This window comes from Lynx canadensis, chromosome B4, assembly GCF_007474595.2.
Source record: "Lynx canadensis isolate LIC74 chromosome B4, mLynCan4.pri.v2, whole genome shotgun sequence".
Taxonomy (NCBI): Eukaryota; Metazoa; Chordata; class Mammalia; order Carnivora; family Felidae; genus Lynx; species Lynx canadensis.
In genome coordinates, this window is record NC_044309.1 from 70,549,446 (window position 1) to 70,573,188 (window position 23,743).

The following is a 23,743-nucleotide window of genomic DNA, read 5'->3' on the forward strand; positions in this document are numbered from 1 at the left end:
CTCCTAATCTGATCGTAACTTCTGCTTTCTGTTTACAGAGAGCCTTTTGTTTACAGTTGTGCCTTTGTACACAACTCTATATCCAACCATTAAATACATGTTTTAGGTAAGCCTGTTGCATCCAGCATAAAGGCATAAATGCAATTTACTTTCTGGAAAAAAAACAAAAAACTTTTCTGGAATTACACCCATATAAATGTATTGATATGACATATATTTAGTCTCCTTTCTATCACAGACTTTTTTAATTGACAGTTTGTGGCAAAAGCCAAGATGGAGTTAGACATGGAAGAGATTTACTAAGCCTAATGACTGTGAAAGAAAAAGGCAAGAGGAAGCAGAAGTAGGCCAGAAAAAACATTCAGACCATGCCACAAGTCTAAAATGTGAGAAAGAGAGGGGAAAGCAAGGACAGATGGATAGGAAGAGCCTCAGACTATAGTGCACCTCTGAAACATTGTGGCTAGTTCTAAGAGGAAGCTCTAAACAAACTTCCCATTAAGAAAGTATCTCATTGAGCAGAAATGGCCAGCATCTAATACTCAGGCCATGCTAAGTCATTTGGCTGGAGGTGCAAAAGAGAACATGTCCTTAGCTCCAATGCTGCAGCACATCTTAAAGGTGTTACAGCTTGAGGCTATAGGTTAACTGCATACCTGCTGCACTCTTGAATGAATGTCTAAGTCAAAGAGCTCCATGACTGCCACACAGATTTTATAATTTTATTCAAGTATAATCTACATACAGTGAAATGTACCGATCTTAAGTGCACACAGTCTGACAAGTTTTAACAAATTTACAAATCCATTTACCCCATTCCAAACAAGATACAGAATATTTCCTTCACATGGAAAAGATCCTTCAAGCCCTTGGATCCAACCCCCTCTGATTCTGAACCCTGCTACTCACTCCCCCTGCCAACATACTCAGAGGCAACCACTGTCCTGATGTTTATTACTATAGTTTATTTTGCCTGCTTTGAACTTCATATGAATGGAATCACAGCACATTCTCTTTTGTTTCTGGCTTCTCTCATGCAAAACAATGTTTTTGATATTTATAAATTTAGTGTATTTAAAAATTTTTATTCCATTGTATGAATATACCATTTCTTTATCCACTTTTCTTTTATAGACATTTGGGTTGTTTCCAGTTATTATTATAAATAAAGTTACTGTGAACATTTTTGTATAACATTTTGTAATTTTTTGTGGACATGTTTTCATCAATCTTTGATATATACTTAGGAGTGGGATTGGTGAGTCATACAATAGAGTATGTTTAAATTTATGAGAACTGTCAGTTTTCCAAAGCATTTGTATCATTTTTCACACAAACAGCTGGTTGTGTTTTGATTGGCAATTAATTTAATCTACATACCAATTTGGGGTGAGCTGACATCTTAACAATATTGAGATTTCCAGTCAATGAATATCATTCCTCTCTCCATCTTCTTAGGTTCTCTCTCTTTTTTTTAATCCCAAAAATGTTTCATTGTTAATGGCATAGAAGGTATGTAAGCTCTATTAAGTATATTTGTAAATATTTCATGTTTTTATAGTTGTAAATAGTATTGTTTAAAATTTTTCATTGTCCAATTATTCATTACTATTACATAGAAACAAATCTGACTTTTGTACATTGACCTTATAGTCTATGAACTGGATAAAACTATTTATTAGTTGTAGCTGTTTGTATTGTTCTCTTGGTAGATAACTTGGTATTTTCTATGTACACTATTATATTGTCTTCCAAAAGAAATAATGCAAACTTAATACATTCAATTTCTTTTCTTTGCTTTACTGCTGGACCTGGCTAGGACCTCTAGTATGTAACAAAATTGGTGAGTACAGATATCATTTCCTTTCTTCTGATCTTAGGAGAAACTGTTTAATATTTCACCAGTAAGTTTTCTCTTCAGTATGGATCACACATTCTTGCTTCATTGAAAGTCTTACTTTTAAAAACTCCATTCCCAACATTACGTATGAAGGACCAGTGTTGGTCTATTTCTCAAACAGTACAAGTTCTTTCTTCATTTGACTGTTGGAAAGAAAGGCTGTTTATTTGGATTCTTCCTAGGTTTTGAGTTGATCTGAGGCTGGCCCACAGCTTCAGTTAGGTTGAGTTTATCCATACTCAGATATGGAAACTCATGGTTTTCTGCTTAGCTAGGAAGAATTCATTCATCCTAGTACTCAGTCCATCAAGCCTTCCAGGAATCCAAGATTCTTTTGCAATTCCATAGAAAAGTATATTCTTAAATTCTGTCTTAGATGTTCTTGTGACCACAAATTTGAAGGTCTTTTGTTATCCTTTTACATCTTAACCATTGTGTTTTATGATTGTCCTTGCATGCAGGCATGTGTGCTTAAATTTTCAAATATTTGCAAGAGTTCAATTTTATTCTCCTTATATTTTCTGTCCCTTACTGTATTTTTCTCATCATCTACTTTTTTGGGTACTTGTTTCAATTTCATCTTCATTTCTTTGATGGTTTGTTTTTGTCTTCTGCATCTTTCTTGAAATCTGCTATCTCAGATTTCCTCTCCTCCTCCTTTTGTTTCGTATTTCCTATGTTTTTTTCTTTCTTCTTCCATTTCTTTTTTGGTAGCTTCCTTCGTAGAAACAATTGCTTTACCACAGAAAAGTGTGTGCCACAACTTTTATCCTCTTTATGGCCACCTTTGTGTGATTTGCTGATAAATTTTGTACCTCCCTTCCACATGTTTATCTTCGAGTGCCTTTTGTTGAGGTTGTGCCCAGTGTCCTTCATTACTCATTATTGAATGAGTTGAATTTTCCTGGCCCAGTTATTTGATAGAGATACTAGGTTAGAACACAGAAATCAAGTAATGTTTCATGATTTATAACTCAGATTCTCTCTTCTGCTTTTCACAAATGCAACACATCATTGTTTGCAATGCTTTGTTTAGCCCCAAACCAAGTTCAGCAGGGTTTTTGTCACCAGCCTTGCTTACTCAATTTCTCATACCCTTCCTAACAAGAGATAGAACTTTTTGTCTTTAGGGCAGGCCCCTCATCTTCAGAAAAAAATTTTATTTTTTAAATGTGTGTGCTTTTGAGGTCTACTGTTATTGAACCCATCTGCCACTTTTTTTCACTTCTTACCATAAAACTTTTTTTCAGGTCTCAGGGGCCCTTGGTAGCTCTTACATGTACTTTAAGTTTGTTTATTATATTGTTTGTAAGCTTTAAAAATGTTGATTTCCCTATTGCTTTTATATGATCTTCAGGAGGAAAAGCTCACTTGTACAACCACATTCATATTATAAGTGACCAGAAACCTAAGTTTAACTCATATCTCATAAGACTTATTGTTTTGTCTACTCTCTTGGATGACATTAAACACAATTGTAAAATCAATAACCAAGGACTTAAAATATTAAGTTCTCTAATTTGTCTTATTAAATACATGTAGAATATTTGTCAACAACTCCTACTAAGGGAGATTTTATTCAGCTGCAATTACTAGAGCAATTCACCTGATTATCAAAATACTTTATTTGATTTCTCACCTAGAAAGTGAATGCATGATAAAATAAGCATTCTAACACTTCAGAAATAGGCAGAGAAAAACGTAGGAGAGCCTCTGGCTTTTCTTAGAGCATTAAGACATGAAGAAGAATACCGAGTAGAGTTGGATGACCTGGGACAGGGTTAGAAGTACAAAGATATATTTCACTGTGAAATTAGAGTAGGCATTGAAGTTGAAGGCTGGCTCCTAGTGAGTTTCCTTTTGGGAACACTAAGCAACCATCAGTACAAAGGTCACAGAAGTATCTTATGAAACCAACGACTTATGACTTTTTGTGGCTATGGAACTGATCAAGTCAGTTGTCAAATGCAGAGTGAGAGCACAGGGGCATGATCCAAAAAGAGAGAAAAGTGAAGGAAAAGGAAAAGGAAAAAAATAAGAGTATTCATATTTATAGACATAAATATTTTCTAATATTTTTTCTTTTTTTAGTATAGCCTTAAAATGCAGGATAATTAAAGATAATGAGGAATTTTCCCTTCTCCCTCTTCCCGAACTCCATCTGGCTCTACATACTGTAGTTTTCTCCAAATTTTTTCCCTCATATGTAGAAAATGACATCTGTACCATCTCCTCAGTAGACTGAGGAGAATTTAGGAGTAGGAATTAGTGAAAAACATGTTATTACCTTTTTTATATAAATATGATCAGAAAATGAAGTAACTACAGCTACAGTAGGAGAAGATACTATAACTACACTAACTATAACTATAGTAGGAGAAGATACTAAATGTTGAGTTAACATAAAGTTTCAAAACAAAGTATTTTCAAAATGTTAATAAGAAATTTGAGTTGCTTCTTTGACCAGAGCTTTTCAGTAGTGGATTCTGTGTGTGAAATGGCTACACACACTTCAAAGTTTATGATTAAAAATTAATAAGTAAAGTGTTTGTGACAATGTCTAGAAAATAGTAAATTTTGAATCTCTTTTTTACAATCATACAAAGTTTACAGCACTTGAAATTATGTTTGAAGAAGCTAACAACTCTTCCTATTCTTTAAAAAAATCAATGTTGAAAATTTTTCATGATAATGTAAATGATTCTTGTATTTTCATCAAATTTCTTTTATCAAGTATATCAAACTAACCACAAAGCTCTAATTTGTGGGGCACACACTAGAGCAATCATCTTGCTTACTTAGTTTGGATGTTACACTTGGTTTTATTATTTTAGTGATTATTATAGATATACCACACAATTCTAACTTACAGAAGACCGAAGTTAATCAATATATTTACCCTTTTTTACAGATAACACAACCTTAGATCATTAACTCCTTTAAGTTCCCTCCCAGGCTCTATGTTTTAATTTATCATTCTTTTGTAACCCAGCAGATATTACAGACATTATCATCTTACGAAGTCAATGTTTATAGATTTACATATATATTTACCACTTTTCCTGTTCATCATTCATTTTCCCCACTTTAGGTTTTTTTATTTGGGATCATTTACCCTCTGCCTGAAGCATTTTTTTTGTTTTTGTTTCTTTGTGGGTTTCTTTGTTTTAGAATTTCCTTGAGTGAGTCAGTACTTACTTGCAAACTTTCTCAGTTATTTTAATATATTCCATCAATTCTCTGGAGACTTAGCTATCACTCCAGTCATTTCTTGAGAATAATCTTTCCCTGGACGCTTGTAAGATTCTTCTTTTTATTATTGATGCTCTGCATATTCACTATGATGTATCTCAATGTGGGCTTATTTTTACTTACACTGCTTGGGATTCACTGGACTTCTTAAATCCTTATTTTAGTGTCTTACTAGTTTCAGAAAATTCCCAGCTGTTATCTATTAAAATGTTGCCTCTACCTTATTCCTTCTCCTTTCCTTCAGATTCCAATGAAATGATCTGAAATCTCCTCTGTCCTCCATGTCTCACCTCTGTATTTTTTTAATCTCACATTTGCTCCATTCTGGATTTCTTCTGAACTATTTTTTAGTTTACTAGTTTGCTTTTCAATTTTGTGTGATGTTATTAAACTCATATAATGAGTTTTAAGTTTTGATTATTAAAGTTTTCACTTCTAGAAAGTCTATTGGTCCTTTTTCAAATATGCTTGTTTTGTTTGTTTTTATTTAAAGTATTTCTTTTTAATTAATTTCCACACCCAATGCGGGGCTCGAACTCACAACCCTGAGATCAAGAGCCACATGCTCTACAGACTGAAACAGTCAGGCGTCCCTATGCTAAATTGTTTTAGCTTCTTGTTTTCTGTACATTTTTAAGCTTGTCTCTTACTCTTTTAAAAAGAGTAAACATGACATCTGTATCTAGAATTATAAAGTCTTGCAGGTCTATTTATATTATCTTTTGTTTCTGCAGGCTCTCAATTATGATGCCTTGCCTTTTTCTGTGATGTTCATGTATTTGAACATTTACTCAAAACCTAGGATAAGGTGACTTCAAAAGAACACCTGTGTTGGCTTCTATGACCTGACTGGAGTCATTCATTTAATTTCAAACCAAGTTGATGGTTTAAGGGTCTCTGGATTCTATTAGAAAAAGGTTCCAGTTTTCAGCTCTGGCTCCATGTTTTATCTTTCTCAAGTTTCTTAATTGCACTCAATCTCCGAGTCCTCATCCACAAAACGAAGATAACGACAGTACTTATTCTACAGGTATGTTCTAGTAAATTGTAAAATGCTTAGCACATAGTGCTCAGTGATCAACAGCTATTATCATTATGTCACTTAAAGTGAGTCTTCTCCCAATTTGCCTCAATATCATAAAGTTTTAGAAATATACAAGTCAATAAGAGATAGGCACGAATTAACTATCCACTAGTTAAGCACAGTGGAGAATGGAGACATGTTGCATCACCATGGGCCTTGAAACTAAAGAGCTAAGTTAAACTCTCTTTGCCACTTAGAGTAAACTACCCAACCTCTTCAAGCTCTAGACACTTCATTTGTGAAATGAAGAATAGTTATACCCTTGAGAGCTTTTTCTGAGCAGTAAATGAAATTCTACAATGCATTTAATATTTAAATAAAACGTAGACATTTTCTAGGTAGTAATGACAAAGATGAAATTATTAAAATGATTTTGGCAATTCTATAAAAGTGGAAAAGCAATCTAATGAGACCTAATTCTACTAAATTTTCTGTGAGGGTAAAAAAACTATTTTAGAACTTTCCTGAAATTATATATATCACAATATATATATTTGCCAAATAAATTTACTAAAGTATATTTGTGGTATTCATTCAGGATTTTTAACCTATTATGTTATAACACCGATGGGTCCCTGAGGTACAGAGATGAATGCCTTTGAATAATTAATAGATAGAGGAGTCAGATATTTAATCAAATTAGTATGAGTAATGAGATAGTACAGACATATACAAGTGTTATGACAACACAGATTTAATAGACAAGATATTTAAACTAAGCAAGAAGAGACACTGTCAACAGGAATGGGAGGCTGAGATGCATAACACAGAAAATATTACTATTTGGTAAAGAGCAAACAGCGAAAACAAAAAGTATGTTGGAGCGTCTGGTGGCTCAGTTGGTTAAGCATCCGACTCTTGATTTTGGCTCAGGTCATGATCTCACACTTTGTGGGTTTGAGCCCAGCATCTGGCTCTGCAATGACAACATGGAGCCTGCTTCGGATTCTGTGTCTCCCTCTCTCTCTCTGCCCTTCCCTGCTTGTGCTGCCTCTCTCTCTCTCTCTCTCTCTCTCTCTCTCTCTCTCTCTCTGTCCCTCTCTCTCTCTCTCTCTCTTTCTCTCAAAAATAAATAAATAAACTCAAAAACAAACAAACAAAAAAGATGTTTTATGGAACAGGTGGAAGACGAGACTTGAAAGATAATTTAAAGCCATACTGTGCAGGTATATATATGCTATGTTTAGGGATTTGGACTTTTATAACATAGATACTGGGAAGCCACTGAAATGCTAAATGGCCACAACACAATGACAGGATCAGATTTCTACGTTTACAAGGGTACAGGATGGACTGGTTAGAATGAAGAATAGAGGCAGCCAGCTAGAAAATTATCACAATAATCAAAACTAGAGACAAGACGTATAAGAAAAACACAATCATCAAATGCTTCACTATGATATTAAAATTTCTCTTTCAATGCCTTGGGAGAATGTTCTTTGAATTCAGAATAACTGCTTCTCAATTTTTCTAAAATCACTTCTAAATAGGTAAAGTGCATCGTTATTATTCACATATCATAAAAATTTATTAGATTTACCTTAAGATATTTATTGAAAAAATGCAACGTAAATGAATTTTCTTTTGAAAATCAGGTGCAAAAGAAATCCATTTACTAAACCCTAAAAAACGTATAAAGGTTGTTTGTTTTTTTATAGAAATAGCCTTCACCTTCTTTTTTTTTAAAAAGAACACTAGTCCTTTATGACTAGGGGTGGGGGTGGAAACAATAATCAGCTAAGATTAAAACACTATTGTAATGAAAAGTTCAGAATCTTGACCTAACTAGTCTAAGAGAATGTCACTAAGACTCATCAGAAAAGGGTGACTTGGAATAAAAGCATAAAGAATTGAATCCCTAACCCTCTCCACTCCCCACTCCCATCCTGCTGCTTGAACGTGCTCAGTAAAGGAGTGACCAGTTCTTTGATCTCTTCTCTTTAAAAACAACTAAATAGCTCTTGTTTTGACTCCGTAATTAAATTTCTTCCTTGTAACAGGGATTTCATTTCTATATTGGTGACTGAGTTGGGTTTTAAGGAAACTGATAATGAAAAAGACATTTTAATATATCTTCTATTTTATAATATTTTCCAGTATATCTAAATTTAAATAATTTCATGGATGTCCTGACTTCTTTCCATGAGTAAAATTTTTCTTTAATCAGACAGGGTCTATGTACACAGGCCGAGTAAATTAGCTCCCGCCTCACAGCGCTTGAGAAAATGAATTGCTTAAGAAGATTAGAGTCATTTTCTTTACTTAAAGATATTCCTGACAACCCACACTGAAATTACACAAGATTAACTCCATTAACACCATTTCCCATTCTTTAAAGTAGTAGCTTTCCAGAAAGCAGCATTTAGACTGAATAGTTCAAAGCATATTTTAAGAAGAGATCTCAAAATGCTTACAAATGCTAATATAAGTATCATGTAAGGATTCAGAATGAGGTGCTGAGAGGTCAAGTAACATATTATTGGCCATATAGTGAGCCATACGTGAAATGGAAAGACACTGCTTGTTTTTTTCCTTGCCATTTAGTCCACATATTCTTTTTTTTTTTTTTTTTTTTTTTTTAAATTTTTTTTTTTCAACGTTTATTTATTTTTGGGACAGAGAGAGACAGAGCATGAACGGGGGAGGCGCAGAGAGAGAGGGAGACACAGAATCGGAAACAGGCTCCAGGCTCTGAGCCATCAGCCCAGAGCCCGACGCGGGGCTCGAACTCACGGACCGCGAGATCGTGACCTGGCTGAAGTCGGACGCTTAACCGACTGCGCCACCCAGGCGCCCCCGTCCACATATTCTTTTTGCAGATGACATTTCAAATCAAATATCTTAAAGGATATAACACTGTTAATCCCTCAAAGGCACAGATATTATCTGACTTATTTTGTCTTTCCCCATAGTATTTTACAGAGTGCCTTTAACTTAGGGACACTCAAATATCTGTTGGTTATTATGTCAGGCATTTGGCATTGCTTGGTAGCCTATCAAAAATAGGTAAAGCAGAAGGGCTTAGGAAAAATAGACTAAATACCATAAGACATCAAGCTATCTCTAAGAACCTTTCTGAATCTGAAAGCAAAATCCATTATCACAGGCACTAAACTTTAAACTATTTATATTAACTGTCATTAGTGCCATTAAAACATATAATGCATATTTCTCTCTGGCAGTATGTTGGCATAAGCCACCAGAAGAACCATTCTGAAAATAATGCAACTATAATCCATCAATTCTCTTACCTTACCTTCTCTAAATTGTACGTATTCGTGAAGGTTTTTAACTGTAAAATTAATATACAAATACATTCTTATTTAAAAACCCAAACACTTCAGAGGTAAATAGAGAAAAAAATGAAAAGTCCTATTTTCCTTACTCCAGCATCTTCCTGCAGCCTCTTCTCCTATCCCTATGTTATGTTAAAACTCTGTACTGTTAACCTGGGGCTTCACTTTCTTTTTGGTCTCCTAAGGTAGTTCCCAGGTGGGAAATATTGAAAACACTGACCTAGATAATTCTTAAAGATCTTAATTTGAATGAATTGCTGAATTCCCAGATTTAGAAGGTGTTTTCGCTTACAAAAAAATAAGTAAATCTAAAAGTGTGCTGAATTATAATTACTTTATGCAAAGACAGAGTCAGATCAGATCTCAAGGGGGAAGTCATTAACCAATCTACCGTAAAACTTTCATCAGCACGGTAATGTAACATTAACTATCATAACACTAGCTGGCACTGAGAATTTACTAGATGCTAGACACTGTCGTTAGTGTTTCAGAAGATTTTCTAAAAAAAGCAGCAACTCTCTCACCATGCTTTTTCAACAATACTACTATTGTGCCAGGTACCATCTAAAATAACCTCCTATATGACCTATGATAATTTTGTCTATCATTGTGATACGAGTCCCAAAGTATTCTGGAAAATAACCCAAAATGATTTGGGAATTTCCTGAAGGATCTGCTTTACTTTTATTTTAGTCTCAGAATCTCAAAAGAAATCTTGTTTCTCTCAAGACATGCTCTAGTACGTCTATTAATCAGGAGCAAGTAATACTGAATCAGTGGAAATGAAAGTCATTAACAAAAAAACGTGTTTTCAGAAGGCAAATATTAAGTAGATAAAAACAGTACTGATCCATGAAGCATAATCAAGTTTAACCACACACTATCTTGTTTGACCTTAACTAGGTCAGTAAACCACTCAGATATATTCCCATCTTCTTTTTTTAATTGTTTGTTTTAGTTTATTCTATTTTTTGGGACAGAGAGCAGGGGAGGGGCAGAGAGAGAAGGAGAGTGAGAATCCCAAGCAGGCTCGACACTGTCAGTGCAGAGCCTGATGTGGGGCTCGAACTCACGAACCATGAGATCATGACCTGAGCCAAAGTTGGATGCTTAACCGACTGAACCACCCAGGCGCCCCTATTCCCATCTTTAAAATCAGGGAAAATACCACCTACCTGTAGGTTGGGTCTATGGATTAAAATGAGAAAAGCGAATGCGCTGGCACAACAAACCCTCAATAAATGTTACTTGAATCAAAAGCTGCATACGACTTGCAGTTCAGGGTAAGCCACAAAAACCTCAATTTGTTTCACCTCAGTAATCCTGATGCACTATTGCTCAGTTTCAAGAGCAACCTAGAAAATTAAAACTAATTCAAAGATTATTCTTCTGAAGGCCTGAAATGCTCAGGAGAACTGCAAAAACCTAGGTGACTGGTCAGCATATGGTCCAAAGTACATTCAAGGCCTTAAATGGAAAAAAAAATTCACATGTCAAATATTACAGGCATATAAAATAATTTTCTACATGAACAGTATCTGAATACATTTTATCGTGACTTGAAATAAGTTCAGTGATTCTTTCTTTACATATGGCCAAAGTATTAAATAAATAAAATAAATAAGGAAGATATCTAAAATTATAGTGCCATCTACAGGCAAAGAAAATAATATCAATGATGGCACATCTTAATGCTTTCATATTTTCTAATTGCAATTCAACATATAAGATACCTAGAGTGTCACAATTTGCATAATTCATTTTCTGATTACATTTGTGGGATATAATTTATCATGAGATGAAACATTTTTTCTAAATTTTTTACTACTTAATATAGCATTTTATTTTCAATAAATATTAAAATGATAAAGGTAATTTTTAAAAAACCAATGATAGGAGCGCCTGGGTGGCTCAGTCGGTTGAGCATCTGGCCCTTGATTTCAGCTCAGGTCATGATCCCAACGTCGTGGGATCAAGCTCTTTTGTGTGGAGCCCGCTTAGAATTCTCTCTCTCTCTCCCTCTGCCCCTCTCCCTTGTTCCCACTCTTTCTAAAATAAAATTTTTAAAAATTAATTAATTAAAAAAACAATGGTACTACAACCTCCAATTTTTGTGTTCTGAGATCTGTTTATTATTAAAATATATAATGACAACAGCACCTGGGTGGCTCTGTCAGTTAGGCATCCAACTTCAGCTCAGGTTGTGACCTCATGGTTCATGAGTTCAAACCCCACATCCGGCTTTGCGCTGACAGCACGGAGTCTGCTTGGGATTCTCTCTCTCTGCCCCTCACCCACTCTCTCAAAATAAATAAACTTAAAAAAAAAATACTGAAAACACACCCTGTTTAAAAAGATAATATATGTAATGACAAAAAAGACACTTATTTTCATGTTTTTCTCTTCCTTTCCAAACTTGAATCTGTGGATACTTATTTAACAATAACTAAGTACCAGGTATTTTTCCAAGGTGCTTTACATATATGAACTTGGTATGGACTCACTTTACATATATGAACATAAATGAACTCACAATAATCCTATGAGGGAGGTATACTACCATTCTCGTTTTATAGATGTTGAAACCAAAGCACACGAAGCTTAAACAACTTGTCCAAGGCCACATGCTATCTGGCAGAGCCAAGGTTCAAACTGGGGGAGTTTGTCCCCAGTAACTGTGCTTTTAGTCGCTATGCTAAAGTGCCTCTCTTTGAAAGAGCTGCATTCAGTGTTTATACTGCATTTGTAATGTCTATCTTCTGGTTTTGAGGGACAACATTTTTTTCACATACCTAAAACCTTTATCATCATTTAAAATAATTTTTAATAACTACATGTTTTGCCATCAAGTTGATACATCTCATTTTATTTCGTTATCTAATGCTGGACTTTCAAACTATAATTTCTTTCACTCTGTATAAAAGTGTTATAATGAGCAAGTTTTGTGTTGCATGTAACTTTTTTCCTTCTTTTGAATTTTATTTCCTTATGCTACTATACCCAAAATAGTTTCACTGACTTAAGTACATAAAAGTGCCAAATACTGATATACAATGCTCTATACTGCTTTTTAAATGTCACCATATTATACTACCAGCAATGAAAGGATGCTAGACCTTCGAAATCAATATATACCACCACCACTCCAAATTTAACTGATATATATAAGTGGTAAAGGATGGTTTACGATGTGGGATAGTTAAATATTTCAATTTTCAAATAGGCAAAATGTTTTCTTCCTCTAGCAACATAAAAGGTGGAGACAATTCTATTACTTGTTGCTTATGAGGTTGTGCTGTCCTGATTCTTTAGTAAGTCTCAAAAAGAGTCAACAACATACCCAAAGTGACTTGTAAGTGTCAGAGCTGGAGTCTGAGCCCAGATCTGTCTGACTCTAAAATTTGTTTTTGATGACAGAGAAAAGAATCACAGAAAGTCAAGAGGGTCAATGTATATCGAGATAAGGAAATTGTATGAAAAATTTTATTTCAATCTTCACCGAAGATTATTTATCTCATAAAGAGGTAAATACCCCGGGGTAGCTACCATAATAGAAATTATATTTCCCTAATGTATTATTCTGATAAATGATTTAAAAAATGGAGAATGACAATAATAATTAACAAAATGCTTCATTTATCTTTCTCTCTAATCATACGCTTTCATTAAAATCTAGTTTCATCTACATTCTAAGCAAGTAGAGGATATCAACATTACTCCAAACATGTTTTTTTTTACATGTTACCTTGCAGTATTATATGCTCTGAATAGTCCAGAAAGATTGTAAACTTTATAGCACAGAATAAAGGTCACTGAAACATTAGATCATAGAAGGAACATAAGCTTTGCAGTCTTAAATTCAAATGCTGCCACTTACTAGCTCTATGTCCTCTGGAACATCAGCATCAAATTCCTAGTTCCTCAGGATGTTTTGTAATTACAGGAGATAACAATTATAAAGCTCCTGGTAAATGGTAGATGCTCCAGAAATTTTAGCTCCCTCTCTTCTAAAGAATGACAGATACGATTAGATCAAGGCTAATGGTTCTAAAAGTCATGCTTCATTATCTCTCTCAGACAGACCGTAGCATAACACGAAGCATCAAGATCAAAAGAGATCAAAAGAGATAAAGTTGCTTCACCAATGTGGGAACCTTCCATTTTGACATCAGTATCATGTTCTTCCTTTAGTTGGTATGAGACATTGTGGGGACATTTCAATATCTGTCTATAGCATCCTGGAACATTCAGTTTCAGAGTAGGTACTTTAAACCTACATGTCTGCAGTCCATCTCTGCTAAGTATTTCCTGGTACCACTGCCCTACTTTGTTCTTCGGGTATTGAATATTGTATCCAAGCACTGGAAGAACCACCTGTGTAGAAGGGAAAAAATACAGATGAAACAGCCTTCAGAAAAATACATGATCATTGTAACACTGAGATTTGGTATATGAAATAATCCTTGAGATACAATCATTATGTCTCAGGATATAAACATCACAATCAGCCTAAAACATGCTACTGACCACCACACTACTTTGATTATTTTAAATGCTGCCAGGCAGAGAGCTAACTAAAATCAAGAAGGATTCACAATAACCAAGGTAACCAACTCAAGTCAGATACTACTAGACAAACTATCGTTAATGCAGAAGAGAGGAAACAAGAAGTTCTGGTACATTTAATTAGCTGACAAAGACTTAACCTCAACGTAGTCATTCAATCCTAAAAGCGTATTGTTTCTATAACACAAAGATGAATCCCTACTGTTCAATAATATAACTGGTATTTTGGCTGATGATGTTATATTCTTCTTACTTATTTAAAAACATGAAAGCGAACCACTAGCAGCATATACAGCTGCTTATGCCTTTTGTAAGGCTCTCCTCCTTTGCGGGTGATTTCTAGACATTTTTCTTGAACTACTGGTACCAAACGGTTAGTCAGAAAGAGGAACAAGGTAAAAAATTCAAATGCACACAACATGAATGGATTTCAAATTAATTATGCTAATTGAAAGAAGCTAGACACAAAAGGCCATATACTGTAAGATTCCATTTGACATTCTTTCAAAGGCAAAACTATAGGGACAGAAAATGGACAAGCTCCTGCCAGGGACTAGGGGTACGGGTTGACTAAAAAGGGGCACAGGGAAATTTTAGGGAGAGATGAAAATGTTACTTTATCTTGATTTCTGTGGTGATCATTAAGCCTGCATGTGTTTATCGAAACTCTTAGAATTGGAAACTGAGAAGAGTGAATTTTATTGTATATAATTGCACCTGAATTAAAAAGTGGTTAAAAAAAAAAGGAAGGTAGAGAAGAAAACTAATCAACATTTTGTCTTTTGGACACAATATCTCAATATCTACATTTAGACCAAAGTGATGCCAATTCTTAAGCAAATTTACCTGATGTATTGCATATGTGTTAGCTGATTCCTCTTCTTCAGTTACTAGATGAACCTATTTTTTAAAAACATGACAAAAATATGGATGATTCATTCCCTCAATTTTCCCTGTTATGTATAATTCGACTCCCATGCTGAATATACATGTACCCAAACAAGAGTATGTTCACAATTTGTTTCTAGACTGCATAAAAATTAGAACGCTTCCTGCTTTAACCAAGTCAAATTGGAACACGTAGAGAATGGAGGTAGCTTAACACTCTGAGGTGATAATTTCACCTTATCGCCAACTTTTCCTGACTTACAAAGTTGTTACGCTGAATCAAAACTCCACTCTCTGAAACCACCACACCCCCTGCCACCTCTGTCCCCAACAAATATCATAATACTCTCCGAGAAGTGGTGTCTCTCAAAACGTGTTTCACAGAACAGTAACAGGAGGCAGGGGAAAAAAAAGAGGTATGTGGTAAGTCTGAGAAATGCTGCTATAGGACACTACAGAATAGGTCATTCTGATTTCTCTAACATATGAAACTCAGGTATAAAGGCAGCTGTCATCACTAAACAAGGATGAACAGGACCCCCACCTTCCAAAGCATTCATCACATAATGTAGTGTCCAGATCCCCTCTAACTCTGCTGGCTTTCCCTTCAAGTCTGCCTACTCTAATCAATAGATTAGATGCTTCCCTTTTCTGTTTTTCATTTTGGGTTTGTATGTTTGCTTATTGGTAAGTTTTTTAATTGCTGCACTCAAAAATGGATATAAAACTCTAGATGTGATCTGACCAAATCCATGGGATGAGGGTCTCTCCTGCATCATCATTTCCAGCTTTTTGTCTTTCACAAACTGATAAGCCTATGAAAATACCAGAAAATGTGGTCAAGTACAGAAGACCATGTTTTGTGTTTGGAGAACTCCCTCCAGATTGATATCAATCAATTTTTTGATTAACAAACATACTTTTGGTGTATGGTTACTCCCCAACTATGAATTCACCTAATTTTTTAATTAATTCACCTAACACATTTCTCTATCTTGTTCACAAAAAACTATAAGAAAATCTACCTTGTGACTTGAAATAAAGGTGTATCTGTACCTGTCTAGTAATCCTATCAAGGAGGGAATCACAATAGTGTCCTATAGTTTCCTACAATTTTTAACTGTAGATGCACAACATGATATGCCCCATATACCATTTATTAGAAACTTGATTGTCTTTTTTCTTTTCATATGTTACCATTTTGGATCTGTAAGTCTTGCTTTTTCTTTTCTTAGTATGTACTAATAGAGTATAAATGATTGGTCTTACAATATATAAAGACTTTTAGTTTTTTGCTAATAGAAGGAAACTTAGCAAGACATGAGGAAGAAAATGTTCTCCTTTCTCTTACAGCTCCAAAAGAAAAGAAGATACGCTTCTGATCCTGCAACTCTCCTTGCAAAATGTTACGTTGAACAAAGTCTTATAAGACATGTATTTCAGAGATTATTACCATATCTTGTCAAAGTAACCTTTAATATTCAGATGAAAATCTGAATTAGTAATGGCTAACTTACTAAATAATGCGTAGCACAGGTAATATTTAAAAGAACATGTTTCCTGGAATATGTGAAAAAAAACATGATTTTTCAGTATTTATAAAAAGGAGATCACTGATAGCTCTTCTTCCACTCACATGAGTTAAAGTAAAGCCTATAATGCTGTATTTCTTTTTACACAGTTTCAGATGTTGTCTCAGTTAAATGACCATTTTATGCTCCCAGTAATCCCTTTCTTGACTAAATATTTATAAGCCACCCACCCATTCAATGAAACAGTGAAGGAGACATCTGTTTCTCTGGCTTATTCAGCCTTTACTCTCTCTTTTCCAGTAGTAGCACCCTCATTGCCAGGTCGCAAATGTGATTTTTATGGGGTGGTTCCAGGAAGGATCCTTTGGAACATAGGCTTAGCCAATGACATACTCCAGGCCACAATAATTGGTTTGGGCCTGGATATGGGACCCAAGCCTGGTCACTCCTAGCCAGAGAGACCTAATCCCATGGCTTTTATTCCATGGGGGAAAAAAGTCCTCTTCTCTACAAGGTGGTTTTTTGTTTGTTTGTTTTTGTTTTCGCAGTCACATTAATCTGGGTTTTTGTTTGTTTGTTTTTTTAATATAATTTATTGTCAAGTTAGCTAACATACAGAGTATACAGTGTACTCTTGGCTTTGGGAGTAGATTCCCATGATTCATCACTTACACACAAGAGATAAGCTTAGAGATGCTCATGACCATCTTGCCACTAAAAGAATGACCCAGACTCAGAATGGCTCTAACATAGGAAAGCAGAGCTGAAAGATGAAGAAAAGAAGATAGAGATTATTTAAGAGACTGCTTAACCTCTGGATAGAGCTGCGCCTGAATCAGCACCTTGGTTATGAGGGCCAATGAATTCCTGTCTGCTTTGCCTTAAGTTAGTTTGAGGTGGATCTCCATTACTTAAAACAAAAACAAAAACAAAACAAACAAAACCTTAATTCATACATCCAGACTGTGCCATTAATTTAGATAAAGTTTCCTTTACATAGAATTCAGAGTCTATCTTTCTATTTTTCTTCCTTTTTGAAAAACTGGCCCATGTTCTCTCTAGATGCAGACACGTTTTCTATATTCCATGATTTCTCTGCTAGGGACCAATTCAGGCTAGGGTCTTTTTAATTCTGCTACCTATGTCACTTAATCTGTCTCCTCTCCAATCTGGGTCTCAATTTTCATTTCTACAAAATGGGAGTTAGGAAAGAGAGTCTCTAAAACCCTTTTCTCATCTAGAATTCAATGATTTTATGATGTTATATATGAAATTACTACTCAAAATACCTTCACTAACTTTTATAACGTATTTCTGAGACTAACTTGAGATAATGTTATTTTTGCATTTTAATTTATTCTTTGCATTATATATAAAATAAATTTCTTTACTTGATTTATATAATTCAGTTTCATTATTTTAACTGTTCAAGCCCAAGATAAAAATACTAGTTGGACAGAGAAGAAATGGAAAGAGAAACTTTCCATTATAAAAATTTTATAAAATTTATATTATAATTTTTATAATTTATAAAAAAAGCAAGTTGTAAATGGCAATTATATAAAATCACATTTATATAAAATACATCCAAACATTACACACCCTATATACCATCATTATAAAAACTGTATTTTTTCCTTTTCATATTTTAAGTTCTGAGCTCCTAAGCCCTGCCTTTGCTTTTATTCATGTTAGCTAATAGAATAAAAATACAGTTTTCTATAGATATTTATGTGAAAGCATAGAAAAAGGTCTAGAAGAACATATATGAAAAAAACAGAGGTTGATTTCCTGGACACACAATAAGAGTGGTGGCAAGATGACAGCTTTGTATGTAAAGTTTCAGTTTTTCACTTTTAATGGCACTATTTTGTGCATTACTTCCGTAATTTTTTTAACATGTTCTTTAAAGGAAGGTTTACTACGTTTGTACCTTTTACTTAATACCAGTGACTATTTTTATCTTTCTGTTTACAGATAGGTGTTAAGCCTCAGTTAACAGCATAGAAGCAGAAGATAAGCAAATAAATACAAGCGAAAAAAATAAAGTGTGTTTAGTGCTAAATGATTTCTAAAAACGAGCTTCTCTAATATTCTAAGTGTAGTAACAACTCTTTGAAAACTTTGATGAAAGGATACTTACTTTATTATTTGGGAAATGTTCATCGTCAACATCTTCACCCAAAGAGACCAAATCACCCTCTACTACTCTTGACCCATAGGTTCCAAGTCTGTAGGATACTGCCTCATTCCAAATTTTACTGCTATATGCATGAACGTAGAATATGCGCATAGAATGGGGAAAAGAGAACCACGCCTGGATACAACCCTCCTCCGTCATGCCAAAGCGATGCAGTGACTCCAACAATGCTCTCTCTCGAACTTTGAATTCAGGCATCAATGAAAGTGTGCCTTTAGCATCCTCTGAAATAAAGAGAAAATCAGTGAGTCAACCACTTTCCTTTAAAGGCCAGTTATAAGTACCTTTATTATGCCCTCTAAATGAGAGGCAATGAACTGTGTCATCTTATAAACTTGAATATGAAGATGATGCTTATTACCAACTATAAACCTAGCTATACCTGAAGAGTTTGTTTGTTTAATAAAGATCATTAGTCATATAGTCCATTCTCCATTCATTTTCCCTGCTTTAAAAAAAATAGCAAAAAGCACATTAGTAATACCTACTTCAGAATGGAGATAAACTAACTGGGAATTATTCAGAGGACCTCTTTTAAAAAAGGCATGAAATAAACCTGTGAGCCTATAGATTTTTAAAGAGCTATTATGAACACTTATATAGAATATTTGGAATAAGAAAGGTTGGATCCTTCATGTATGCTAACAGGCCTTGCTAATGGGGTGCTTTTTAAAATTAAATTGATGGACTCTACTGCAAAGAGGCTTATTCAGGTAGGAATCCTCATTTTAGTAAATGTGCCACATGTTGCTCATGCACACTGAACTGTATGAATCATTGCCGTAAGGACATTATGTTCTCTGGACTCTAAATAATACAAACACATACGTCATTTCGAGAGTGAAACTCCATGTAGATTGACTCTAGAACCCACACTCATAACCACTTTTCTTTAGTGCTTCTCATTAAACATTCTGCATTATAAACCATGACATTGGGCTAAAGTGTCAAAATTGACAGGGCTGAATGGCGACTAAGCCCAAATCAATGCACAAAGTTTTGGATACAACAAATAATACTTTTATGTAGTTGGTTTTTCAGTCTCCCCGAGTTGTAGCATATACTTCCATCAGTACCAGTTTAGAATTTGGAATTCTTATCTCCTCTGAGGGTACAGACCAAGAAAAACTAAGAAGCTATTTCTCCCCTTACTCCTACCCCCAGGCAAGAGTTAAAACAGACAAGAGTTCTGGATATTTGGCCCAAACTAAAGTGTCTTGGCCATGTAATAAAATTATTAAATATATAACATACTATAATCTATTTCCTATCACATTTATGTTGCAATGAATGCCTGCCTAATGACATACATTTATATTATAGATTTGCATGACTATGTATGGGGTAAAGAAACTTTTAAATACCAGTTTGAAGAAAATATTTCTTTGCTCTGTTTACAGGATCATCCAAATCTTCTGGTGTAAGAAATAATTTCACAGCCTCCACCTTTAAAAATCAAGCAAGCAAACATAGTAAATGAAAATGACAAATTGCTTTTTTAAAAAATGTTTATTTATTTTTGAGAGAGAAAGCATGAGCAGGGAGGGGCAGAGAGAGGGAGAGAGAGAGTCACAAACAGGCTCCATGCTGTCAGCACAGAACCGGATGCTGGGCTCAAACTCACAAATTGCGAGATCATGACCTGAGCCAAAATCAAGAGTCAGATGCTTAATTGACTGAGCCACCCAGGTGGCTGCAAATCACTTTTTAAAAAAAGATACAAATTCTCTAGCATCATAAAAAAAAAAAAAAATAGGCACTTAACCAATGATATTTGGTGCTGCAATTTTATCTTCAAGCTTTCAAAAATTAAACAGTGTTAAATTGGTAAATAAATCTGTACCAAGCAACTTTACACACAGGTTTAAAATATTCTGAACTGGGGCACCTGGGTGGCTCAGTTGGTTGAACATCTGACTTCGGCTCAGATCATGATCACGCAGTTCGTGGGTTTGAGCCCCATGTCAGGCTCTATGCTGACATCTCAGAGCCTGGAGCCTGCTTTGGATTCTGTGTCTCCCTCTCTCTCTACTCCTCTCCCATTCATGCTCTGTCTCTCAAAAATAAATAAAAGTTAAAAAAAATTAAAACAAAATATTCTCAACTGGAAAAAGTGCCTCCCATCACTTCCATATTCTACTTCTGTCATTCCTTATCTCTATCATTGAGTTATGACTGCATGTATGAACTAATGACATAAAACTCAAACCTGACCAACATAGACAACAAAAACAGGGGAGGTAATAAGCATAGGAAAATGGTGAACCACTAAATTTCATTCCAGTTCTCAAGTTTTGGAATGCTTTGGTCTTTAAAATAATTGCCAAAATCTTTTTTTTTATTGCCAATATTAATATTTTCTTTTGAAAACTAAATAGATTAAAAGATGTTCCTTTTTTTTAATGCTATCTATGAGGTCCTCTATATTATTATTATTATTATTATTATTATTATTATACTGTCTCCAGCATGGTGATTCATAAGTATATGTTTTAGAGTAGGAAAGGATCTTAAAATAGATCATTCAACCTAAAATCCCAGTCTTATTTTACAGTATTCATTCATCCATTCAAACAAATATATGTTAAGAAGCTAATTCATTCAAATAAATATTACTAAGCATCTGTGATGTGCTAGGCACTATGCAGAGTACCAGGGGTGGAATGTTGAGCAAGAGAGACATAGTGTTTGTTTACTGGAAACGATTAAATAAACATTAACAGTAAAATATAATAAAACCTAAGATGGGAAATCCAAGAGGCTTTGAAGTCACAAGATAAGAATAATTCAATTTTTCTTGGGAATGGGATGAGAATTTAAATTGAGATGCAAAGAATATAAAGGTTGGGGAGAAAATGTTTCCAAGGAAAGAAAATATGGCTTTCTAGCATGGGGCCAGCCTCGAAGTTGGCCCCCGCTGATCTCCATTCCCTGGTACTCATGCCTCGTGCAGTCCTCTTCTGTACTTACCAGGGTGGATCTGCGTGCCCAGTGAGTAAAACAGAGCAGAAGTGACGATGTCACTTCTAAGATTACATTATAAAAGACACTCGATTTATGCTGTGGTCTCTCTCTCTCATTCATTTGTGCTCCTGAACTCCTCTCTCATAGGGAAGTCACTCCATGAGTAGTCCCATGATGGGAAACTAATGCTTCCTGCCAAAAGCAGAGTGTGCTTGGAAGGAGATCCTCTGTGCCTCATCAAGTCATCAAAGACTATAACCCTGGCTGACAGTGTGACTGCACACCATGAGACACCCTGATGCTGCAACACCCAGCTTGGCTGCTCCCAGATGCCTGACCCTCAGAGACAGTGAGATAATAAATGCTCATCATTATAGACCATGCAGTTTGCGAGTAGTTTGTTTGTCACACAGCAACAATTGACAGCTAAAGCTCTAGCAAAGTTAAAAAAAAAAAAAAATGAGAAGCACAGAATATGAAGTTTAAAAGAGGGGACAGCTTTTGTTTAAATGCTGTAAGAAATGTGAATTTTGCATCATCGGATGCCATATTTCTGGAATTATAGGGTGTTACGTTTCCTCCAAATCCTCCATTCACTTCATTAAGAATTTGGTGAGTGCTCATCAATTCTCTGTTAAGTCTCAAGTATTAAACACAGGGACATCACATACAATTTCACTTTATTACAGTGTGATACTAAGACTACAATAGCTGCTCATAAATGTTCAATAATGTAGCATATGGTGTATGTATGTGTGTACATATGCATTCACATGCTGGGTTAACAAAGCAAAGGGCTGGGTTACGTAGTAAGTATAACTGACAAAACAAATCAGAGCAGAGTGTTTTTTTTTTAATCCATACCATTTCACTCTTCAGCAAAGCCAATCCAATCTGGTCAGTGTGAACTTTCCTTCCCATCCCAAATCTCTGCGGTCCATAGTAATTTACAAACCCTTTATTCTACAAATACAAGAAAATCAATCATTAAGAGCATATTATTATGTGAGCACTGGGTGTTGTATGTAAGCGATAAACCACGGGAATCTACCCCCAAAACCAAGAGTGCACTGTATACAATGTTAGCCAATTTGACAATAAATTATATTAAAAAAAATTAAAAACTAAAATTAAAAAAAAAAAGCATATTGTTATGGACTGTATGCCTGTATATCCCCCAAAATTCATACGTTGAAATCCTAACCTCCAATGTGATGGTATTTGGAGGTGGGGACGCTGGGAGGTAATCAGAGCTCTCATGAATGGGATTAGTGCCCTTCTAAGAAAAGACCTTGGAGCTAGCTCACTCTATTTCCACCATGTGAGAATACAACACGAAGACAAGGCTGGCACCCTGATCTCAGGCTTTCAGCCTCCAGCATGATACAAAATATATTTCTGTGATTTAAAAGTCACCCAGTCTATGGGTCTTTGTCATAGGCCCAAAGTGACTACAACACATTAATAGAATTATTGTGTCAGATATCTAATCAAGTTTCCTCTTCATATTTATTTTAATAAAAGAATACTGTAATCAGCAATATACACATGGGAACCAAATGGTCTGAGATATGCTATACAATTAAAGAAAAGAAAGAAGAAAAACAAACAATTAAATGTTAGAAAATAAGGCCAGCAAAAAAAGCCTTAAAAAATAGGTCAGCTTTCCATTCATATTACTGAAGGGTATTCTAGGATGCAGGACTTTCAATGTTAAAATTGGGGAAGTTCTGGGAAAACTGGGATGAACTGGTTACTGGGTGTGATCTTTGCTCTAAAGCTCTTTCTGATTCTGAGATGCTCCTGTTGTCTGGAGATGCTGGGAATAAGCAATACATTTACTTCAAACCCAGCAAGTCTTAGTTCCTTTATACAGAACAATTCATTTTTTAATTATCTCAGTTTCTAAAGACCTGAGTCAAGAGAATGACATGGCATCACTTCCCCAAGAACAGAAAATTGTAAATTACTCTTCAACCTTAAAGACAATAATAGTCAGTGGTTAAACATGCTCTCACAAGGAAAACATCAGGGCCCAGATGGTTTCTTGAAAGATAAGAG

General features: G+C 34.9%; 1 protein-coding gene and 1 long non-coding RNA gene across 4 annotated transcripts in view; one reads left to right on the forward strand and one right to left on the reverse strand.

Moving 5' to 3' along the window:
• LOC115518834 overlaps positions 1–22,060 on the forward strand; it is a 37,448-nt gene extending 15,388 nt beyond the window's left edge. The window contains exons 2-3 of the long non-coding RNA XR_003970332.1: positions 1,820–1,843; positions 21,830–22,060. This is a non-coding gene — a long non-coding RNA (uncharacterized LOC115518834). The remainder of the gene's footprint in view (positions 1–1,819; positions 1,844–21,829) is intronic.
• PUS7L (pseudouridine synthase 7 like) overlaps positions 12,998–23,743 on the reverse strand; it is a 32,098-nt gene continuing 21,352 nt past the window's right edge. For all 3 annotated transcript variants that reach the window (XM_032593953.1, XM_030322367.1, XM_032593952.1), the window contains 5 exons: positions 22,547–22,645; positions 20,083–20,164; positions 18,662–18,942; positions 14,945–14,998; positions 12,998–13,906 (listed from right to left, as the gene is read on the reverse strand). In XM_032593953.1, the coding sequence (XP_032449844.1) occupies positions 13,580–13,906; positions 14,945–14,998; positions 18,662–18,942; positions 20,083–20,164; positions 22,547–22,645 (843 nt within the window). In that variant the 3' untranslated portion in view covers positions 12,998–13,579. The remainder of the gene's footprint in view (positions 13,907–14,944; positions 14,999–18,661; positions 18,943–20,082; positions 20,165–22,546; positions 22,646–23,743) is intronic.